The following is a 20,584-nucleotide window of genomic DNA, read 5'->3' as shown; positions in this document are numbered from 1 at the left end:
GTCATGCTTGCTGTAAAGGCTTCAGGTTGCAGATTAATCACTTATTCACTATGAAAATAAATCTTTCTGTATCTTGAGTTGGTTACATACAGTACTTGCAGATTTTTAGGCCTATAACCTACTAACATACTGTATTTACCTGACTGTAAAAAAAAGATTTGTATTAGTTTCATTTTTGCTCAAAAGCAGGCGGTAGATTTTATTTGTGAATGAAAAAAATTGTGTTATAAGAATAACAGTATTTCAAGTTTAATTTTACTTTTCACTTGAAAGTAAAATTAAACTTTAAATACTGTTATTCTTATAACACAATTTTTTTTATTCACAAATAAAATCTACCGCCTGCTTTTGAAAGTTTTGAATATTCATTGTGCTCCTTCCATATTTGGCAACAGTAAAAGAGCTAAGCTAAGGGAAAGGAATGATAAAAAATTATTAGAAAATTATTTTGAAGATGTATTGCAAAGATCTGTTATGTATGCCAGTGACTGAGTTAAGAAAGAAAATGAGAAAATTATCTTATACATTTTAAAATAATGTGTTTATGTATGAATTCCTGTTTAGATTGTAGGTCTGGAAGTGAATTTGTGACTTGGTATGTCACATCACACACTTGGATGTCTTTGCTAAAAGTGTGTGAAGGCAGTGTTGAAAGTGGAGGCATAGCCGTCACTCCTACTCTGAAGGATTTTAGAAATGAAGTAGTTCTTGCCCACGTGGTACGATGGCTACATATGATTCTTACCAGTCTTGATTGTTACATATGGCTGTTTGGTGAGGGGCTAGTGAGGCCTTCTCTACTTCTGAAAACTGAAAGCTTGGGCAATATGAGTAAAGCAAGGTACAATAAATGCATTAATTACACTCAGATGTTTGATATTCAAAGTGGAGAATGTTATAAAAAGATTCAGGATAAAATCCACAATATTGTTATGTATACTCTGCAACAAAAACCAAATGCTTCAATTTTTCTAAGGGCCAAAATTGGAATTGATGTAAGTGTACAGCTTGGATCATAATTCCAGTCATTTGTATTCTGTTTGTATTTGTCCATATGTGGCTTTTCTCTGCATTTCATAGACTATAATTTATGCCAGATGTCTGGTAAACAAAGACACCACTATGTGTGCCTAATTTGAGAAAAAACATGAATTAGTGTTTATGACTTTCTGAGTTCTGTGATGAATTATGAAAAAATTGAGCAGAAGGCTATATTTTGTTCAGTTCACTGTTTTCTGTCCTAGGCAAGTTGCTGGGGTAGGGAGCTAGTGTTTAAATAAAGATTACATGTCAGTACAATACCCAATCACCTCAGATGGAAATAGAGCTGAGTATGTATTAAATATACCTCAGATAATGGACAGTAGTCAACACTGCATTCTTGTAATGTCCCAAATCTTTAGAGAATCAGGTATATACATTTTGTGTACCTTTGGCTTTTGGACAAAAGCTGCTGCTTTCATCCACAAGCCAAAGTTATACAATGAACTCCAGCCATGAAAACATAGAGACAAGGTAGATAAGTAGATACATATCTTATGCGTTCTACCCTAATACATGACTGCTGCTCCTTCCTTCTTCAGAAACTATAATTATTGATACCTCAATCTTATGATGCAGGATATTTGAAGCTGCAGCATACTTCATAAAGTATGTGAGTCACCATGATGCTAGGCATGTCACTCGCTTGTTGAGTACCGACACTGAAGTTGATGACCTTCCAATTACTCCTTGGGAAGCAGAGAATTTTGACAGAACTAAGTGCTCTGTCACTGTAAGACTGCTGGACATGATATCAGCCATTCTGAAAAGTAGTGAACCACACTGTCTGCCCAGTTCTCTGCTGAATCTACAGCTTTGGCAGCTGATTATAGATTGTGTGATGCATCCATGCAGTCTTGGATTTGATTTATGTACTACAGAAGTTCTGGATGGTCTTCCAAAGAATTTAATAGAACTGTTAAAAATATTACAACAGTCACTGCCATCATCCAAAACAGCAGAATTTAATTCAGAGCTGAGGAAAGCTATAAGTAGTACACAAACTGATGTGTTCAGTAATCTACAAGATTCTTTGAGAAATGATAAAGTTACCCTTGAACAAAAGCAGCTTCTCCAGGGATTAGAGATTCTCCATAGATGTGACATGCTCAATCAAATCAAAAAGGTATGATCAGAACCACTGTGGCTTAAATGCACTACATTTTTAAATTTAGATTTATCCTTTACAATAGGCAATGTTTTGGACACAACTGTGGTAAACATCAAGTTTATTGGAATTCAAGTTCCTTTATGATTTTTTCTTCTTTTTTATCAATAGGGTTAAGCTTTATGGTGATTATATTTATTTATATGTAATAGCTGTGAGTAAATCAAGTTATATCTTCTTCAAAGAAATAGCATAACTTTATTACCAGTTAGCCACAAACAAGTTGTGAACACAACTCGAAAGAGAGTTTAATCAGACCTGAGCAACAATAAGTTAGACCCTGAGATAATAGTTATTAATGCTTAACTCATTCATTCATAACCTTGATTAATCCCAACAAGACATTACCTACCACCTAATTGGGATCCCAACACAATCAACTACAAAGTTAGTGAACACTGCAAGGGTAAAGCAGAGTGTAGCAGGTACAAAGCTGGCAAAAAACGGAGGTTTTGTGAAGAAAATCTCACAGGAAAATACATAACCCAATTTATCTTTTTAATAGCATTTTTACTGGGATTGGTTTTCCTTTTTATGATTGCCAGGAGCTGCCAAACCAGTGTGGACTTGATGGTAAACAGATTGTTAAGGATTTGTTTTCTGCACTGGCTGAAGGCCAAGGTGATATGAAGCGGGCTGTTGTGCTACAACCAACAGCTTTCACTTACGCAGAATCTCTTCTCAAGTTTGCATTCTTACTTAATAAAGAGGTATGGCCAAGCCTTTCAAGACAAGAGAGGTGTAAATTACTTACATTCTTATCTTACAACATACATTTCTGCAGTTTATATTTCCAGCCAGGTAAAGAAGGAATCCACTGAAATACCACTATTATCTTGAAGGCGACTGTCATCTGGGTTGTTGCACCCTGATACGAGACTCCACAGTGCAACAACCTAGGAGGCTGCCATCTTCAAACTCGCCACCATGAGAACCTGAAATCTTACATTATCTCGACTATAAGCAAATTTTATATCTAGAGGACTGAATTTTGAACGACTTGTTAATAATAGAATTAAATCCCATGCACATTGTACATTAGTGTTCTTTTTATTATGTACAGGTGTCTGCTGTAGCATGCTGCATGAAGGATCAGGCTAGGATCCAGAACCCTGCTACTCATTTACCTGTCCTGCATGGAGAACACTTTTTTGTGACATTTCGATCTGCCATCCTAGAACACATGTTGGCACATTCTGAACATTCTGTAAATAGTCTTGTACAAGATATCAGCCCAGATAATGTGCAATGGGTAATAACCATTTTGACAGAACTGTTGCAGTATTATGCCAAAAACATAAAGAAGAAACATGGAGACAGGTGAGTTGATTGCAGGACAAAGTTAGGATTAGATACATGGATTCCAATGTCTAAGGTTCCCAAGAAAATGACTGGCTTATGTCTTCATCCTACATCTGGAAAGTGTCCAAACAGAAAATACTGAACTGAAACCTGGAAGAGCCTCTGAAATGTTAAGTAATTTTTTGTTTTTACACAGTGGACAATGTTCAAAGAGATTTCTTCCATAAAGCACTAACTATGAAAGCAAAATTACTTACATGTGAACATGTTAAGGAGCACATGACTTTTTCAAAGTGTTAGATGGTCAGGTGTTATACAGCACTTTACTGAACAGTTAATAATGGAGTAATCCACACATCTTCATTGCTTTTATTATTATATGTGATTTAATTTTAAACAAGTAAGGAGTGGCTAAGAAATTCCTTGATTGGATTCCCCACACAGGAATTCCCCTGCACTAATTTTTGATTGTATATAATGATTTTTCTTGTTTTTTCAGCACTGTGATATGTGCATTGCAGAGGAGTATAGTGAATCACTGGAATAGACTGTGCAGTTTGGTTGAAGGCAATTCAGAACAAATCTATCAGTTGCTGGGTCTTGTATTTCATTTGGCAAGAATGATACCACAACCAATTGGAGGGCTTGCTAAGTATGAGGCCCTTCAGAAGTGGGTTATAATGCAACTCTCTTCATCCCATTTGCAGCTTCACTACAAGTGCAGAGCACTGGATCTGTTAGCATGCCTTACTGGACCCCAAGATGTTGATAATGAGCAGCTCAGGTAATACTAATGATTGACATATGAAATACCATTAAGTTACATAGCAGGTATGAAGCCCAGTATGTGATTGTAGTCTGTACAGTACTACAAATTATCTGAGATTACTTTACTCGACACATTACACCGCTAAATAAAATTACCTCATATCAGTGGTTGAATGTTGCCCTCATGCTAACCAGGGTTTAACCTACTTTCTTTGGATAAAATTCCACAAATGACAAACCAACATTTCTGATGAATATCAGAGCTAGTACAATAGTTTAGAAGTGAAGCACAGTTTGGTGTTACTGTTAAATGATATGAGTAGATTAAACAGGAATGAGGTCAGAACCCTACTGTACATGTTTTAAAGCTATTTGAAGATTTCTTTTGGTAACAAATACTTCTTTTCACACACTTGAAATCTGCTACACAATTGTCATACTTGTGATGAGATTGAACATCTTCAGGCCAGTTTTAATAACATATGGCTTCAGTGCAGTCTTTTAAATCAAGGTCTGCATAAAATATTTCCTGTGTTTAAAAAACATTTTCTTCATTTTACATCTTCCCCATGTTTGCACCTATTTTTGGAAACGACACTGTAGAACATAAAATAGAATGTTCCCTGTATTTAAGGCTAATTTATATTTTGGGCTGTTTTATACTGGGCCATATTGTAATTTATCTAATGTGTTGAACAGTTTATTTTAATTTAGATGCATTTGATAATACCCTTACAATTAGTGAAATCTGTCTTCAGTTGGTATTTTTAGGTCTGCCTTTACAGTATTAAGTGTTTTCTTTTTCCTCATACATTGTTTTTATATCCTTCATTCTTTTTCATTGACTTTGTTTTCACTTTCTGTGCTTCGTGTTCAAGTACTCACTGCCATGTTATTAAAATGTTTGGCTTCTGACTTATTTTTTCACAGTTGATTTTACACGGTCCTCTTTAACCTGTTCTTATTTTAAGTATTATTGTGTTTGTAGAACTACATTGCTAAAATTGAGAGAACAGCATTTTCCTCAGCTGTCAACTGAGCTCCATTCAGGAACTCTGGAGTATTCCAGTTTTGTGCATGCATTCCGTAAGATCTTACAAGGCCTGGAAGGTTCTGGAAGTTGTGTGTTATTGCTTAGTGTGGTAGCCATGTCAGCAAGTGAGTCACAACATGTGTGTGAAGACAGAATACAGCAAAGTTTGCAGACATTCATAAAAAGGTATTGTCAAATTATTTCAATTATCATTCAAAATTTAAACAGTACTAATTTGACTGGAAGTATGTTTGAAGGAGAGAATTATAAATAGTCCCTCCTGCTTATAAAGCTAGCATACCTGCGTGTTGGCACTCTAATTGTATTTCAAAGTATTTAGAATTGTTCTTTGTGTTTTCCCTGATACAATTTTCCACTTTTCATCTCAGTCCTTATGTGACATTGACTGTTATGCTTATTCTTTTCCTGGTCTGTGGATTGTGTCACATAAATGCATATGTTCCTAGGTATGGCTTTATAATTTCTGTGTTTTTGGACTTACAAAATAGTGTTCTGAATATTTTGTTCTATGTTACAGTTTCATTCTTTCTTCTCCCCCCCCCCTCCCCCCCCCCCCCCCAATCATCCACAAGACCAAGTTTTCATGTCATAGAATAAGAGAATAAACTTGTTTTTAGGTTGGAAGATGATGAACATCAAGTGAAAGCAATAGAAGCTGTTTTTAAAGTATTTTTGGATGATAAGTATGATCCAAGTGTCCGTTTGGGCTGTGCCCGAAGATTTGTTCGACCTCTCTTACAAGGCTGCAACAGAAATGCTGCACGTGAATTCTACATACGTTACATAAAAGACCTACAGAATATGCTTCAAGTTAAGATAGACATTCATGATCAAATGCAAGCAGAGCATAAATTGGTTGGAAGAATAGGTGCCTGGAATATACTTGAACCACTGTTTGTGCAGCTGGAAACGAGTGAATTAGAGAGCAAGGAATGTGTTGTTACAGCAGCAGCATTTCCTCATGCTGTTAAAACTGGGAAGGAACTCATTTCAGATCTCACATCCAGGTACAGAGACAAGTATTTGTAACACTACTGAAATGAAAATGCAGCAAAACCTATAACTTTAGTGATCTCATCTGAGACAAAAATTTGTGGGATTTGTTCAGGTAGCATGTAGTGTATTTTTGTATCTTATATTTCTATATAAGATGCCCAACAAATACATAAAAATTAAAATTTTGTTCCTTGTAAAGCAAAGACTGGCATACTGTATGCCTCTAGCTGTAAGTGATTAAAAGTTTTGTGCTTTTTCCCAGTTTTAATGAATATATTTCTTACTGTGCTATCTCTTCACTCTTATCTACTTCAAATACCTTATTATATTTTCTGTTGCAGTAAATTTCATGTTTTGTCAGTGGTTTCATAAATTTACTATACTTTTATCAATTTTGATGAAGCTTCATAATAAGTATTGTGTTCGTTTTTTCATTACAGAGCTTTGAAGTACCGCAGTGAAACGTTATCTGATAATCTGACTGGAGCCACACATTTGGTTGAGTTATTTCGACAATCTCAGTGTGCTGCATTTAATGCTCTGGTTGCCATAATCAGTAATGTCAAGCGAGAACTCAAGTTTTATGCTGGTTTATTGTTTGTTGGGCACAAAGAGGTACAGTCATTTTCTATGTAGACCAAACTTAAAGAATGTGGTTTTCAGTACTTAATCCCTTCACTGTAGTGATTGAGTGTATTTGATTTTGTTTGAGTGGTACAACCTTTCTGCAGTTGACTTGTTTGATTTACATTTTGGGGTCTTATTGCATGGATTGTAATCAGTTTATAATTTTCTAAACTTATCCGTAAGCTTCTGCCATATAATTAATATAGGTGGAACTCATTAAGTTCCTGAAACTTGAAATTTAAATAAATTTAATTAATGTAGGTTGCATTATTGTACATAGCTTAAATACAAAATTACATTGTGAAATATATTGCTTTAGGTGCTGTGGGAGAAACTGGTGGACTGTAGGAAGGAATACTTCCTAGTGCTAGATTGGGAAGAGATTCCAACACGCAGGAAACAGCTAGTGAGCATTCGTTGTCAGGCCCGTGCTCACAGAAAAGAAATCTCAAGTTTTGCTTCAGAATCAGTCCATTATATCCCAAGTGCTTCACAATGCCTGTTTGACAGTACACTTAATGAAGACGTGACATTGTTTGACTTCAGCACGTCTGTGGTTTGCAACGAGACCATAGCAAGTCATGATGGAAAGGCATTGGAAGAGGTAAATATTTTGTTTTCATAATGGATAAAGTTAGAATTTACCATCAGAAATAAAAAGAAAAAGTTTACCTTGAGGTTTGTTACAACCAAAACATCTTTTATAAAATTTCTTTGCAGTAAAAATAATTATATATTAATTATTCTTGCTATTGTTAATAAATCTGATCAAAAGTCAGATACTTAATCACCGTCACCGTCCTCCTGTTTTTATCAAGTCTACTGGTATTAAAATCAGTTAAATAACACAATCCTGCAGCCTTTGTTGGAATACGTAACATTATATATTGGTGTCTTATAGTAAGTAACTTCACACATACTAATATTATTAACCCTAGTAGGAGTTTAAAAGTCACTTTGTTGTATTCTGCTGAATTATGTTTTTATGCATTCTTTGCAAGAATTATATGAATCATAATTATCATAACTAGTGACTATCCATCCATTCACCCACAGTTTATCTTTTAAACTATTCAATAAATTTTGTTGAAATTTGGTATTGTGCATAAATTTTGTCTGTGGACTCCACGTGACCTTCATATAACAGATGAGACCAGAGATGGGAAGTGACGGTCAAACTTTTTTTGTAATATTAACATTAAATGAGCTTGTTACTGACCCCTATTATTCCTACAGAATGAATGAACCATTGCAGAGACAAGTCCAGTAAAAAGGATACTTACACTATCCCTCCTAGTGACAAATATGTTCCTTTGTGCAGTGTTTTAAAATACTTGCAATTTACGCTGTTCCCTGGAAATACATGAATGCATTGAAGAAGTATGCAAGACAACCAATAAATGATTATATACAAGAAAATCTTATGCATATAAACAGCATAATTATCCCTAGTTATATCATGCTCTGCTTAGATGTTTTGTGTTGTGTGCTAGACCAGAAACATCAGGAAAACTACTAGAATATGAGTCTAATTTCTACTTCTGACATAGATAATTTGACAACAACAACACACCAGTACTACACAGAAGGTATCACAACTACTTGCAAAAATTCACTAATGAAGGTACAAGGATATAAGAATGTGGGACGAATAGAGACAAAGAAGCATAAAAGAAATTTGTTAGAGATAATGTCTATCAGTGACCTTTAGAACACTTCTAATGAGGAATTGGTAGGAATAAAATAAATCTGGATAAAAATTTATAGCCACAAAATTCCAACTGCTATTAGTTAACTTGTGATAATATATTTGGAGTTGAATTATCAGCCTGCGGTAATTTGGAATAATAATGGAAATAGTTAAATAACTCTCTCATTATCAATACTGTACAGTAATTGGAATTCAGTTTTTGATTAAACAAGTATTCCTGTTTTATTCATATAGTTTTAGCTCCTGGACTGCATTCATGACAAAAACATTGATCCAGTGACATAACAGAGTTGGTTGTTCCAAACCTAAGTAAAGAACAAACTACAGTACACGACTGTAATCTTGAGACTTGCGGGGTGAAGGAGGAAAGATAGCGTCTGCTTTTAACGCTATGGACTTCCTGCATTCCTTGCAAGTCTCAAGATTACAGTCGTGGACTATGTTATCATTCACAGCAACCATGTTCAGACAGCACTGAAGTGAGTTTGGAGACAGATGACCTGAACAGACATGAATGCATGGCTATTCTGTGTGGTGTGATCAAACACATGGTGGATCAGGGAATCTCTCCAGCACCTGATGCAGAAACTAAGGATGCAGTACTACCATCATGGATGGAGAGCGTGCGGAAATGCCTAGCTGATTCCAGTCGACATCGCAATGTCAGACTCTTTTTATTGAAACTTGTCCTGAATGTGGAATCTAAATTCCGTCCATATGCACATCATTGGGTGAATTGTCTGTTAAAGGTAAGACAGAGTCTAGTTTGAAGGAACATTACTCTGCAGTATTTTTATTTCATACACACTTTACAAACATTTATACAATTCATTTTCTCAAGCAGATGTGGAAACAGCTTAATTCTTACCTCACAAATATTATATTTATCTGAATTTTTGTCCTTCCAGTTTAGTAGGTGCATAAATCGCAGAATCTGAAATCATGCAAGAAAATTCTAAATTAAAGCACATTAAATAGGAACCAGTAGTGTGCTGGTGGATACAATGGAGCTTCACCTACTGTATGTGTATAGTATATGGTCCAGAAGCCACCAGATTACCAACATGACAACCATAAGCATTACAGTTTGGGAGTGGTCAGTTCATTGTAAAAAAATTATTTAATGAGCTGCAGTGTGAATAAATGGCATAACCTGCTGTTTTTTACAAATCTTTTCTTTATTGAAACAGTTACTAAAAATATTGACGAGTGACCGAATAGTAATATATTAAAAACTAATGTTCACTCTTTGGATTGAATGAACATAACACACAAACTTATCTCAGGAGGGAGAAAAAATTGACACCAAATTATATTTATTTTGGTATGCACTTTGTACTAATTCTCTTGGAAGGTGTTCCTGATATCTGATAACTTCTGGAAAATAATGATTGGCGTTACATTTATATAAAAACAATTACTGAAGCTATACTATTTGTGTACAGGTAGTAGTTGATGGTGTTGCAGGCAGGACTCCTAATTACCTGCTATCAGATACTGTGGCACTCTTGGTGGATTGGTGTAGCAAAATAACATCTCTACCAGCCACAGCTGAGCGCCATCAAGTAAGCCAGTTACTGGATTTGCTGATAAGAAATGTACATCATGATCGCAGGGATGTGTTCAAACACAACTTGGAACTTATCCGCACTGTAGTTGAATTGTGGAAACCAAATTTTGACATACCTCATCAGGTGCTGTATGACATGATTATGGTACGTATCATATTTAAATGTTTATCAGAATTTTAAATAATTGTTCATCAGCTAGGTTCCTGTAGTCATTACCATTTAAATGGTTCATAATTGTTCTGTTGTGTGGTTTTTCATTCCATCACCAGCTGATACTATCCAACAACTGTTTAACAGTTTTGTTATCTTATGTAACCTTAAGTCCTTCAACATCTAGATTTGGTCTTTGAACTGAGGAAATATTCATTCTGCTCAGTTGTATGAACTAATATATGATGATATATATCATGATTTAGATAAAAGACAGAAAGGATTCTACAGCTTCTGAACCAGGGATTCAGGTATCAGCCATTATTTTGGCTAATCATTTGGAACCATGGAGCAGCACAGGCAAACTGCAATTCCTAACAGCAGTATTAAGAAATCTAGACAGTGATAAGCGAAGTGTCTACCAGTCAAGTGCTGAAGTGTCAGGCATGGCACTTGGACTGTTGGATTCCAATGGAAATGGAATGCTAGAAGGTGATGATTCTGAGATCCACTCAAGACTCACTGACAAGTTACATTTTATCAAAGATAAATCAAAGGACAAGTTTCTTGTATGCTTGTTTGCTGTCCAGGAACACTATCCACGCATAGTAGACATGTTCATGAAACATGTACTGTTTCATTTACCGAGGACGTACGGTGAATTTAGGTGAGTGTACAAAATAAAGTAATATGTATTTGCTGTAAACAGAGTTTAATACTTGTTTTCATAATTTCCTGTTTTCGATTCCTGGTCTTTTATGGTTCCAGTTCTGAGCATAAGTGGGTCTGATGAAGGGTAAGTTGCTGAATTCCTGTATTATGTTCTCAGATCTGGGGTGAGGTGTGTGTTCCCAACCATGCCTCCTTCATCCCTCACCTTTGGGGAATAAAATTTCACCTTCTCCTGTGTGGAGTCCATTTTAAGTTTCAGACCATCACCAGAATCATCATAATTTTGGCATTACAAACAGACATCAAATGAATGAAATTTGAAGGTCATAAAGAAGTTTCAAAGATCAGCTGTGTGTCTTTTGATGACCTTAGTAAGCCTCATATAATGATCTATAAGGGTGCTTCCCCACTTTGTTACTCACATGTTTAATGTATACTGGCGTATCTTGTTGCAGAGTAATGTGTTTGAAGATAGCGTACTCAAGACTGGAAATTCTTGGTGATGAAATATATGCAGAAATGAAGAGTAAAGATTTGTTGAAAACATTAAATGATCGAGATCCTGACCAGCAGAACCTCGCTCTCCAGATGGTGCATAAAATGGTACATAAGTTGAAACCTGACCAGTTGAAGGAACTTATACAAGAGGTTTGCAAGTCTGAAATACGTCGAAATGTCGAGTGTCGGAAAGTGATGTATGAAATTCTGAAGTGGATTTATGATCACTGTCAAGATGTTGGTGGTAAACTTATAGAAGAAACAAAGTCAACACTGCTTAAAGGATTGACAGACGATGATCCACACCTTAGAGACGACATTTTCAAGTGAGTGAAAATTTTTATTCTTACAGGATTTGAACAGGTATGTGCCTGTAATCTTGTATATATGATTTTCAGCTTGTGTATACAGTTTTATCTTGTCTGTGTACCAGGTAGTAAATACACTGGGGCAGCAAGTGATGCAAAGAGAAGAGAACTTGCAGATTCAGCTCTTTCTTATTAGGTTTTGACTTATGTAATTTTTGCTTTGTGTAGGTACTGGAACAATGATGCACAGCAGAGAGAAGCAGCTACTTCTGTTCGGCTACTTTTCATCTTAACTGATCTCTACTGTCCGTCTACAGAACATCAGTTCCTTGGTTATTCAACACAGTTTCTATTAGAAGCTACAGTTGGGACACCTGACTACAATCGAAATATGTTCAGTGAGCCCTTGCAGAAATGCCAGTTTGAAGATTTTAGGATGCTTTTGTCTTGGCGTGCCCAGCATGCTATGATTGCACCGATGTTCGCAGATACTCTGGCAAGTCAGCTGATTCAGTCTCAGTCTCTAAGCAGTACTGGAGAGTCGACTGGAGCAGAACCCCTCTTAAGAGCAACACAAGCAAGTTTGGCTTTCCAGCCTACTCTAGAGCAAGGTAAGCAATGTGTATTTGTTATTGATTCTTTCCCAAACTGTTAGCACGTGCTTTACCCATACATCCTTCATGGGAAATAATGGGATGTAGTTCATGGAAAGGTGTAAGGAATGTATGCACAGTACAGATCCTCTGTTATCTTTACCCAGCTTAATCTTCACACTGAATGAGCCATGGTCATATAACCATTTCATCTGTAATGGGGAAAATGCCACTACCAATTTTTAGAATAACTGAATCGTGGCACTGTAATCATAACATGCAATTAGGATGAAATGCCATTCCTAAAGTAAAGGTTAAATTAAGTTAACTTGTTCACATTCATAAGAAATCAGCACAGTAAGTTTGTTGTTAAACCTATTAAAAATACTCCAACCACTTGCACTTCTGTGAAAATGCGAGTTTTATTTATTTATTTTTGGAAATGTAGCTTACCTGCCAAAAAGTATTAAAAATATTTCATTGGTATCATTATCTCTATCTCCACCCCACATGTCATTAACTTTTTTCCACTGACTGTACTTGCAGCTTTTATTCTAAAGGTGTTTATGGCTGGCAGTCCTTGATGTACTGTATTTGGCTAATGAACATTTGTTGAATTATTTTTGTGTGTTTGGTTGTGCTTTGACTACAAAACAAGTACTTTCACATAAATATGTTGACATTGTTTAAATAAGCCTTACATAACACATGTATGATGTATGATGTGTTCATCTTCATTATATTCATTGTATATTAAATATCTTTTCAAGATTTTTTCCTTTTATAATAATATGGTTCTTGTTTCAGGTGGAAGCAGTATTGGTAGTTTGCCATCATTTAGCAAGAATTCTAGCTTGCTCTTCACTACCAGCAGTTCTGGTGAGAAACAGAGAAAGTCATACAAAATGGGTCCAGGTTTTGGAACTCACAAGTTAAAACTAGAACCTGAGGTGTCAGATGAAGGTTGGTACAGAAAGAAAAAAATTAAATGTTTTTAAATGCCTACTGAACGTAGCTGTCTTTATAAATTTCATATACAGGATTTTAATAGAAAGCTGGTTGTTTCCATTTGAAATATTTATTAAATCGAGATAGGATAGGACAGTAAACCTGACTGACCCTAAGTGTCTGATGCTGATATTTGCCTTTAAACTGTGAAACTTGAACAATTAATTTCTGGTAAGTGTATTTCTTAGAATTGATAACTGGAATGTGACACTGAAACATAGATTGACTTAAAAAAATATTGTTATGCATTCCATTACAAGCACATGTGATTTTTATTTATGCCTGGTAAATAATGGAGTACTTTGTTTTGTTTCTGAGTATGTTAAATGTTCATTTCTGTAATGGATTAATGAAGTTTATTCTTTCTATAGTGGATAGTAACGTGGATCATTTCACCCCAAATTTGCGGCGGAGGTTTCTGCGCCATGACTATCAAAAGCGGATCTTTCATGCTAGTCAGGAAGTTCAGCGCTCAGCTAGGCGACAAGAGTTAGAACAAGAACGAGGTCGCCGGCATGAAGCTAACATAGCATCTTTTCGTAAATATCGCTCTGGGGACTTTCCAGATATTGAGATACCCTATTGTGCAGTTATCAGACCCATGCAAGAACTTGCTAAGGTAGGATTCTGTTTGTGTTCTTAGCACCTGGTATACTCACTTGATCTCTCCACCTGGTCCTTGGTATTCCCAGTGGTTGTTTATTTTCTATCTTCATTTTTGTGTTCTCAAAGGAATTACATAATTACACATGTTGTTACTGCTGCTGCACTGCGTATCCTGACTGAGAATTTAATGGTTTTACTCAGCCTGTACAGATGAATGCCAGGGTATAGTACCTTCTTCTAACTCTTCCTACTTACAGTTTGTAATTATTTTTCATCTTTCTTGATGCTGTAAAACAAATTTAATCAAATTAAATTCCTTAAGAATCAATCAACTTAGTTATCTTGCAATAGCATGCTTTTGATGCCACCAGTAGTGAAAAATAAATTACCAAGGAAAACCACAAAAGAAAAAAGATTCACAAATACTGAAATAATATGCTCATGAAAGCTTTTCAGATTCTTCGGTAATAAAGGGTTCACTCAGGAGCTGAATCAGTGTTCAAATTTTCATTTATTATACTTTCAGGTTGGTGTTCATTTTGAAATCTGCAGTTCTGAAATTCTGGTAATCTTTTGTCTGTGATACAATGTAGTTTCTATTCAACATTTAGCAAAATTCCGTATGTCTTTGTAGCGGGATACAACAATTGCTCGCCAGCTATTTGTGTTACTGTTCGAGGGCTTATTGAAAGAACTGCATGATGAGAAGAATGTGTACACAAAAAAGGTCCAAGAAGCAATGAGCAGTATTCTCAGCACTACAAAGGATTACACAGCCATGGTTATGGGAACTGTGATGGAAATTGCTCTACATCACGGCAAATATATTGTACTGCAACCAGAGGACATTGCTACAGGTATTTTAATCCTTTTTCTTGCATTGACATTGGCTGTGATTTGAAGTATTAATAAGAAAACATGTATGCAAGAAATATTTATTAGGAATTTTCTTATATTTTGAATGTACTGTAAGGTTATAGAGTGGCTAGAGTTTTCCAACTTGTTGGGTCTTCAACTGAGGCCATTTTGTATGAATTTGTGATTGTCGCCTGTGCTGGGGCATCTTTACTAGAGTAGGCTTACCTGAAATGTTCTAATTTCCCTGCTGTTCAGTGTGCCGTTGTTGATGTTGAGAGCCAAAGATAAAGGCGGTATGTTGCTCCAAAACGTTGGTATCTACCTGTAAGACCACACAGAATTCATTATACCCAGAAGACCAATGTCAACATCATAACTGACATGAAAACCTCAAATCTCATACAGTTTACAGAATTGTATACTAAATAACGTTTTCATTTGATGAAAAAACTCTTTTTAAACCTTTTAGCTTGTTAAGTTCTGCCACATTAGTGCATCAGTTCTCTTGCTGTGAAGAGAAATACTGATTTAATGTGGATGGAGGATAGCTGTGAGTATACTGAATAAGTAGTTACGAGGACACAGGGCAGTGCATTATTTAAATTCATTAATATGGGATATTTAAGTAGAAATGTTTGAATATCATTATTTCCACAATTGTGAATTGTTCCTGTTTTATCAATAGAGAGCGAATAAGTTGTTGGCATCCTTCCGAAGTTAAAAAAGGAAAGATGAGTTTCTTTAACTTACAGCAGTGAATTTAAGAAACTTGGTCTTTGACATGAAATAGCTCCAAATTAAATTTTCTGTTTTCTAAAAGTGAAGTCATTTAGGTCCATGTATGTACGCACGTTAGAACTGTGTTTCAGCGTAGATTTGTATAGTTGACTAGGTTTGGAAGTAAAATGCAAATGCTGTAGACCAAACTGTATTGTTATTATGTGTTACTGTTACAGCATCACAGGCTAGTGGATTATTGGCTATGGGCTGTCTGTTGCTGGAGGAGAACTTAATACTCAGGGATGCGATTAGTGAAGATGGCCCTTCAAAGCGTTCCAAAACACTTGAACCATCCACTGAACAAAATTACTGGTTGATACTGGCTGAGTAAGTAGGTGTAAACTAGAACTGTTATCAGTAGTTCAGTAATGGCTTTAACATATGTTTTCACAGAGAATCTGAATACTGTGTGCGCATGCATGTGTATTACCAGTACTGAGGAATAGTTTTCTTCGTTAGTTATGTGGACACACGTGTTAATTTTTTTGATAAGTTAATGATGATCAGAAAAGTGGAAAACCTGTGCCTACTGAGGTTGGACTATCATCATTATAGTACTTCTCACATTATTATTATTACTTTCCACAGGAAAGTTATTCGGTATAAACAAATGTGTTATTTTATGGAATGTCATGATACAAAATGTAATTGTAATTATTGCATCTTTCATTTACTTATTTTCTGCAAAATGGTTGTCATTAATGTGTGTTCTTCTTCTTCTTCTTTTGTAATCAATCCTAGGATTGGTTGGCAGCAGCTCTTTTTTTAGTTGCTGATACTTGGGAAATCCTGAGGATCTTTAATGCGGTGGATTCCCCTTGCCTTCCGCGTCCTATGCTGTTGACTGTTGCGGTTTATCCGCCTTTAGGGGTGATTTCTCATCCCAAGGGCATGAGGGATCTGACGCTTTCACAGCGACTAAGTATAATGAATTCTTCTCAGGCTACCAGCCATGTAAGGTGGTTTAACGCTCCTCAGGGTACTCCTGAGAACCCTGAGGATGAGGACGAAGATGATTCTCAAAACGGTGTTTTCTCCATTAAACCACCTGACACGGCTGGCAGCCCGAGAAGAATTCATTATGGTCATGGTCAGCTTGAAAGTGACTGCAAAAAATGCAACCTTATGTTCCTCATTAGGACACCGCTGTTCATGCAATTTTCTGTTATGAGTGGTGTTTAACCTTTATCTTGTAAACACAGTAGATGTTTTAATGTGCACAGGGAAGTTGTACAATATGGGACTTGCTCTCAGTCTTTCCAAATTAAATATTAGATAGAAATTTTAAATATGAGTAGGAGGCCTCATTAAACATCTTGTAGTGAATGTAATTTATAGATAGGCAGTAATTTTTTCTGTCATTGATAGTTAAAATTTGAGGACATAGTGTATTATGGAAATTATTAGGGAAAATGGGCATTTTGTAATTATTAGTTTTTCGTTGGTATTGGAATAAATATTGTATTTTCACATGAATCTAGCCTGTACAAAAATATGGATGAATGGGATGTTGTCCGAGGAATATTTCAAAAACACCTCAACTATGACGAGAATATCCACAGGGCATTACAGTGGGAAATATCAGGTAACTGGTATAATGCCAGAAAGGAATATGAAGCTGCACTCTCTTCAATGGATGGTGAAAATATTTTGACAGATTACTACATTGAAGCAATGTATAAGGTATGTTCTTAATTTTTAATATTGTTTTCCAAAAGTACTTATAAGTATGATCTATTTTTAGATCTCACTGTCTACATGTACACTGCCTGATCAAAAGTATCCGGACACCTACGCGAAACTGTCCTCTAAGTGTCCCTTGGATTTACTGCCCAGTAGTGGACATTAATACGGGGTGGGCCCACCCTTGGCATTTATTACAGCTCTAACTCTGCGGGGGAGACTGTCTACCAGGTGTTGGAACGTCGCCAGGGGAATGGCCGACCATTCTTCCTGCAACGCTGTAGCAAGCGTAGTTAGTGATGTGGGTCGTTGGGGTCTGGCATGCAGTTGCCTTTCTAGTTCATCCCAGAGGTGTTCAATAGGATTGAGATTGGGGCTCTGGGCAGGCCAGTCCATTTCCGGAACCTTATTGTCCACAAACCACTCATGAACAGACCCTGCTTTATGGCAGGGAGCACTGTCATGCTGAAACACACAGTTATCATCTCCGAACTGGTCTTCTACCGTAGACAACACGCAGCTGGTCAAAATGTCCTTATATCCTTCCGCCTTTAACGTGCTCCGTAGTATTACGAGAGGACCAAGTCCCTTCCATGAAAAACACCCCCACACTGTCACCCCACCTCCGCCGAATTTCACTGTGGGCACTATACAGGCCGGCATGTAGCATTCACCTAGCATTCGCCACACCCAAACCCTCCCATCTGACTGCCACATGGTATGGCGTGATTCATCACTCCAAATCACGTGTCTCCAGTCGTCCACAGCCCAGTGGCGGCGCTCTTTACACCACTGAAAGCGGCTTGCTTACTGATGTGGCAACCAATAACCATACCACGTTCGAAGTCACTGAGCTCCCTTGCTCCACCCATTCTCTCGGTATCGCGTAGCACTGAACAACATCGAGCCCTCTGCCTCCTTTTATAGCAGCAGTGGTAGTCGTAGTGATATCTAGGCTCGAGTTTACGTTTACAGAGGGGTGTCCGGATACTTTTGATCAGACAGTGTATGTCAGTTGACAAAACTGAATTTTCTGCTTATTCCTAGTGTAAAAATGGTGATCTGTTGCAGTGCCTTGCTCATCTGACAGATTGGGAAAACCTGAACAAGCAAGTGAGATACCAAATTGAGGACAACTTTGATAAGTTATGGGAAGATGATTGGTGAGTACAGAATTTTCAAAAAAAAAAATAAGGTTTGCCTTGTAGGTATGGTCTTATCCTGACAAGAAACTGAAATGGAAGTCTTTACAGTGTGTAGTGCATGTGCCATGGAGTGGAATTGACCATTGCAGGTTCGCCTAACTATTCCCATTTGATATGGCTTCTGTCTTTAAGTTCTTTTAGAAATAGACACTGAACTTAATCATTTCAGATTCAGTATGATATTGCAGATTACAGCATGCTTGTGTTTAATTTTATTTTGACTATATATGGATTTCATTTTTATATTTCTAGGTTAAAGGAACAATTGCTTCCAAAACTACTTTTGTCTGAGGTTCAAATGATGTTAGACAAAGGTGTTGAAGGCATAAGGGAACAACAGTTCCTTCAACAGGTTGATGGATGGTTGAAAGACAAAGATAGGTTCAGTTATCTTTCAAGGCAGTATTGTGAGGAGCTGGCTGCAATATTTCTAATCCAGGATAATGTAGCCCGAGCTCAACACCAAGTAGAATGTAGTTTGACAGCTTTCTTGAACAGCTGGTCAGAACTGAACCCTCTGTCACACAAGTTGCGTACAAAGCAGCTTTTGGATGTGCAGAAAACTGCAGAGTTACAGGTTTGTTGATTTACTGCACTGAGTACAATACATTTAAGCGAATAAGGGATAGCATAGTTTGTTCTTTTTAGCCTGTAATATTGTAAATTTCCTATAATTACACTGGATGTCTCAAGTTGGCAGATGGTTACACAGTTTCATGTCATATGTTTTTAATCTTTTCCTACCCTTTTTGCATTTGTTAAATAATATTTTGTACTGGAATCAAACTGCAAGGTTTCTTATTTAAAAACAGTAAAAAGAAGTGGGTCTCCAAGATCATACTTTGCCCATGACCCACCACTGCTTTAAAGTAGCCCTGTAGTCAAATGGTACAAACTCCTTAAAAATAGGCTATACCTTCTTCCTTGTCACTCTTCTCCAATTCACAACAGTAGTGTAAACTACACATGCCACCTAATTAAACTATGGTATGTTAATTTCACATCTGGATACATAGTGGGGTCCGCAGCAGCCGCGCGGTCGGTGGGACCGTGGGTTCGAATCCCACTCAAGCCATGGATGTTTGTCCACGTTTTTCTGTGTTGTGCTGTCCTGTGTACAGGTAGAGGCCTTGCGATGGGCCAATCCCTTGTCCAAGGAGTCCTACCGAATGTCCATAGATCAAGCCAACGAAAAGTTGGGACCCGCAGTGCTCAGGCACTTGAAGAACGGGTCGTTCCCAGTATCCAGTACCAGGATACATAGTACTGTAGCACTTTATTCATGAATGTATGAACTGAATGTTGTATGTTAAACTACAAAGATAAAACTTTTTTTTTAATTTATTGTTGCAGGCCTGTCTTGCATTTGCCACAGGTGGTGAACACTCAAAGCGTGAGTTGCTGGCAAAAGATCTTGTACGAAGGTGGAGCAAGAACATTCCTAGTGTTTTTGATTCTTTGCTATGCTGGGATATTAAAGCAATGTACAGGTAAAGTTATTATTAGCACTGGATACATCTAATTCAGAAGTAATGTGAGTACAAAAAGTATGTGACATTGTAGAAATTATGTACCATGTATTATTTTATACTTGATAGCAATATTATTTTGTGCATTAGGAAGAAGTTCACCGGTCAAATTGATCAGATCCTGGAGAATGGTGATGCATCAAATGCTCTGAACAGTATGAATCTAGCCATGGTAGATTCAGCATTGTACCAGGAAAACTTCAACGTTGCAAATAAGTACTTGTTACAAAGCAAAGAGAAGGTACTGCAAGATTCATAATAATACTATTATTTTCACAAAGCCTTTGTGGAGATATAATCCACAAAGACCATTCAGCACTTCTGAGTTTTGATTCCAACAGCAGCATTAAGATGTGGGTTTATGGTGCATGACCTTTTCTGTCTGTGTTTTCATGAATATGTTATTTAACCTGATTCCAAAAATATCTGCTTGTTATAATACTTAAGTATGTGAGT

General features: G+C 36.6%; 2 protein-coding genes across 3 annotated transcripts in view; one reads left to right on the top strand and one right to left on the bottom strand.

Moving 5' to 3' along the window:
* Window positions 1-20,584, top strand: part of LOC110836224 (DNA-dependent protein kinase catalytic subunit) — a 49,807-nt gene that overhangs the window by 16,782 nt on the left and 12,441 nt on the right. For both annotated transcript variants that reach the window (XM_087340924.1, XM_087340923.1), the window contains 23 exons: window positions 565-841; window positions 1,621-2,167; window positions 2,755-2,919; window positions 3,273-3,529; window positions 4,011-4,295; window positions 5,268-5,498; window positions 5,951-6,340; window positions 6,770-6,944; window positions 7,276-7,560; window positions 9,123-9,416; window positions 10,113-10,382; window positions 10,655-11,055; window positions 11,516-11,884; window positions 12,095-12,477; window positions 13,267-13,422; window positions 13,839-14,086; window positions 14,708-14,930; window positions 15,888-16,038; window positions 17,193-17,394; window positions 18,466-18,557; window positions 18,852-19,176; window positions 19,953-20,089; window positions 20,219-20,369. In XM_087340924.1, the coding sequence (XP_087197050.1) occupies window positions 565-841; window positions 1,621-2,167; window positions 2,755-2,919; window positions 3,273-3,529; window positions 4,011-4,295; window positions 5,268-5,498; window positions 5,951-6,340; window positions 6,770-6,944; window positions 7,276-7,560; window positions 9,123-9,416; window positions 10,113-10,382; window positions 10,655-11,055; window positions 11,516-11,884; window positions 12,095-12,477; window positions 13,267-13,422; window positions 13,839-14,086; window positions 14,708-14,930; window positions 15,888-16,038; window positions 17,193-17,394; window positions 18,466-18,557; window positions 18,852-19,176; window positions 19,953-20,089; window positions 20,219-20,369 (6,014 nt within the window). The remainder of the gene's footprint in view (window positions 1-564; window positions 842-1,620; window positions 2,168-2,754; window positions 2,920-3,272; window positions 3,530-4,010; window positions 4,296-5,267; window positions 5,499-5,950; window positions 6,341-6,769; window positions 6,945-7,275; window positions 7,561-9,122; window positions 9,417-10,112; window positions 10,383-10,654; window positions 11,056-11,515; window positions 11,885-12,094; window positions 12,478-13,266; window positions 13,423-13,838; window positions 14,087-14,707; window positions 14,931-15,887; window positions 16,039-17,192; window positions 17,395-18,465; window positions 18,558-18,851; window positions 19,177-19,952; window positions 20,090-20,218; window positions 20,370-20,584) is intronic.
* LOC110836230 (DNA mismatch repair protein Msh3) overlaps window positions 7,585-20,584 on the bottom strand; it is a 41,787-nt gene continuing 28,787 nt past the window's right edge. Inside the window, exons 23-26 of the mRNA XM_087340930.1 lie at window positions 15,157-15,253; window positions 14,127-14,359; window positions 9,536-9,601; window positions 7,585-8,309 (exon numbers count right to left, since the gene is read on the bottom strand). The gene's annotated coding sequence lies outside the window, so the exon portion shown is untranslated. The remainder of the gene's footprint in view (window positions 8,310-9,535; window positions 9,602-14,126; window positions 14,360-15,156; window positions 15,254-20,584) is intronic.

The sequence above is a fragment of the Zootermopsis nevadensis genome, unplaced genomic scaffold (genome assembly GCF_977971745.1).
Source record: "Zootermopsis nevadensis isolate Lab colony 2312 unplaced genomic scaffold, Znev_1.0 Znev_ptg000061l, whole genome shotgun sequence".
Lineage (NCBI taxonomy): Eukaryota > Metazoa > Arthropoda > Insecta > Blattodea > Termopsidae > Zootermopsis > Zootermopsis nevadensis.
The sequence above is the reverse complement of the archived record's forward strand: the minus strand, read 5'-3'. Positions and strand labels throughout refer to the sequence as shown.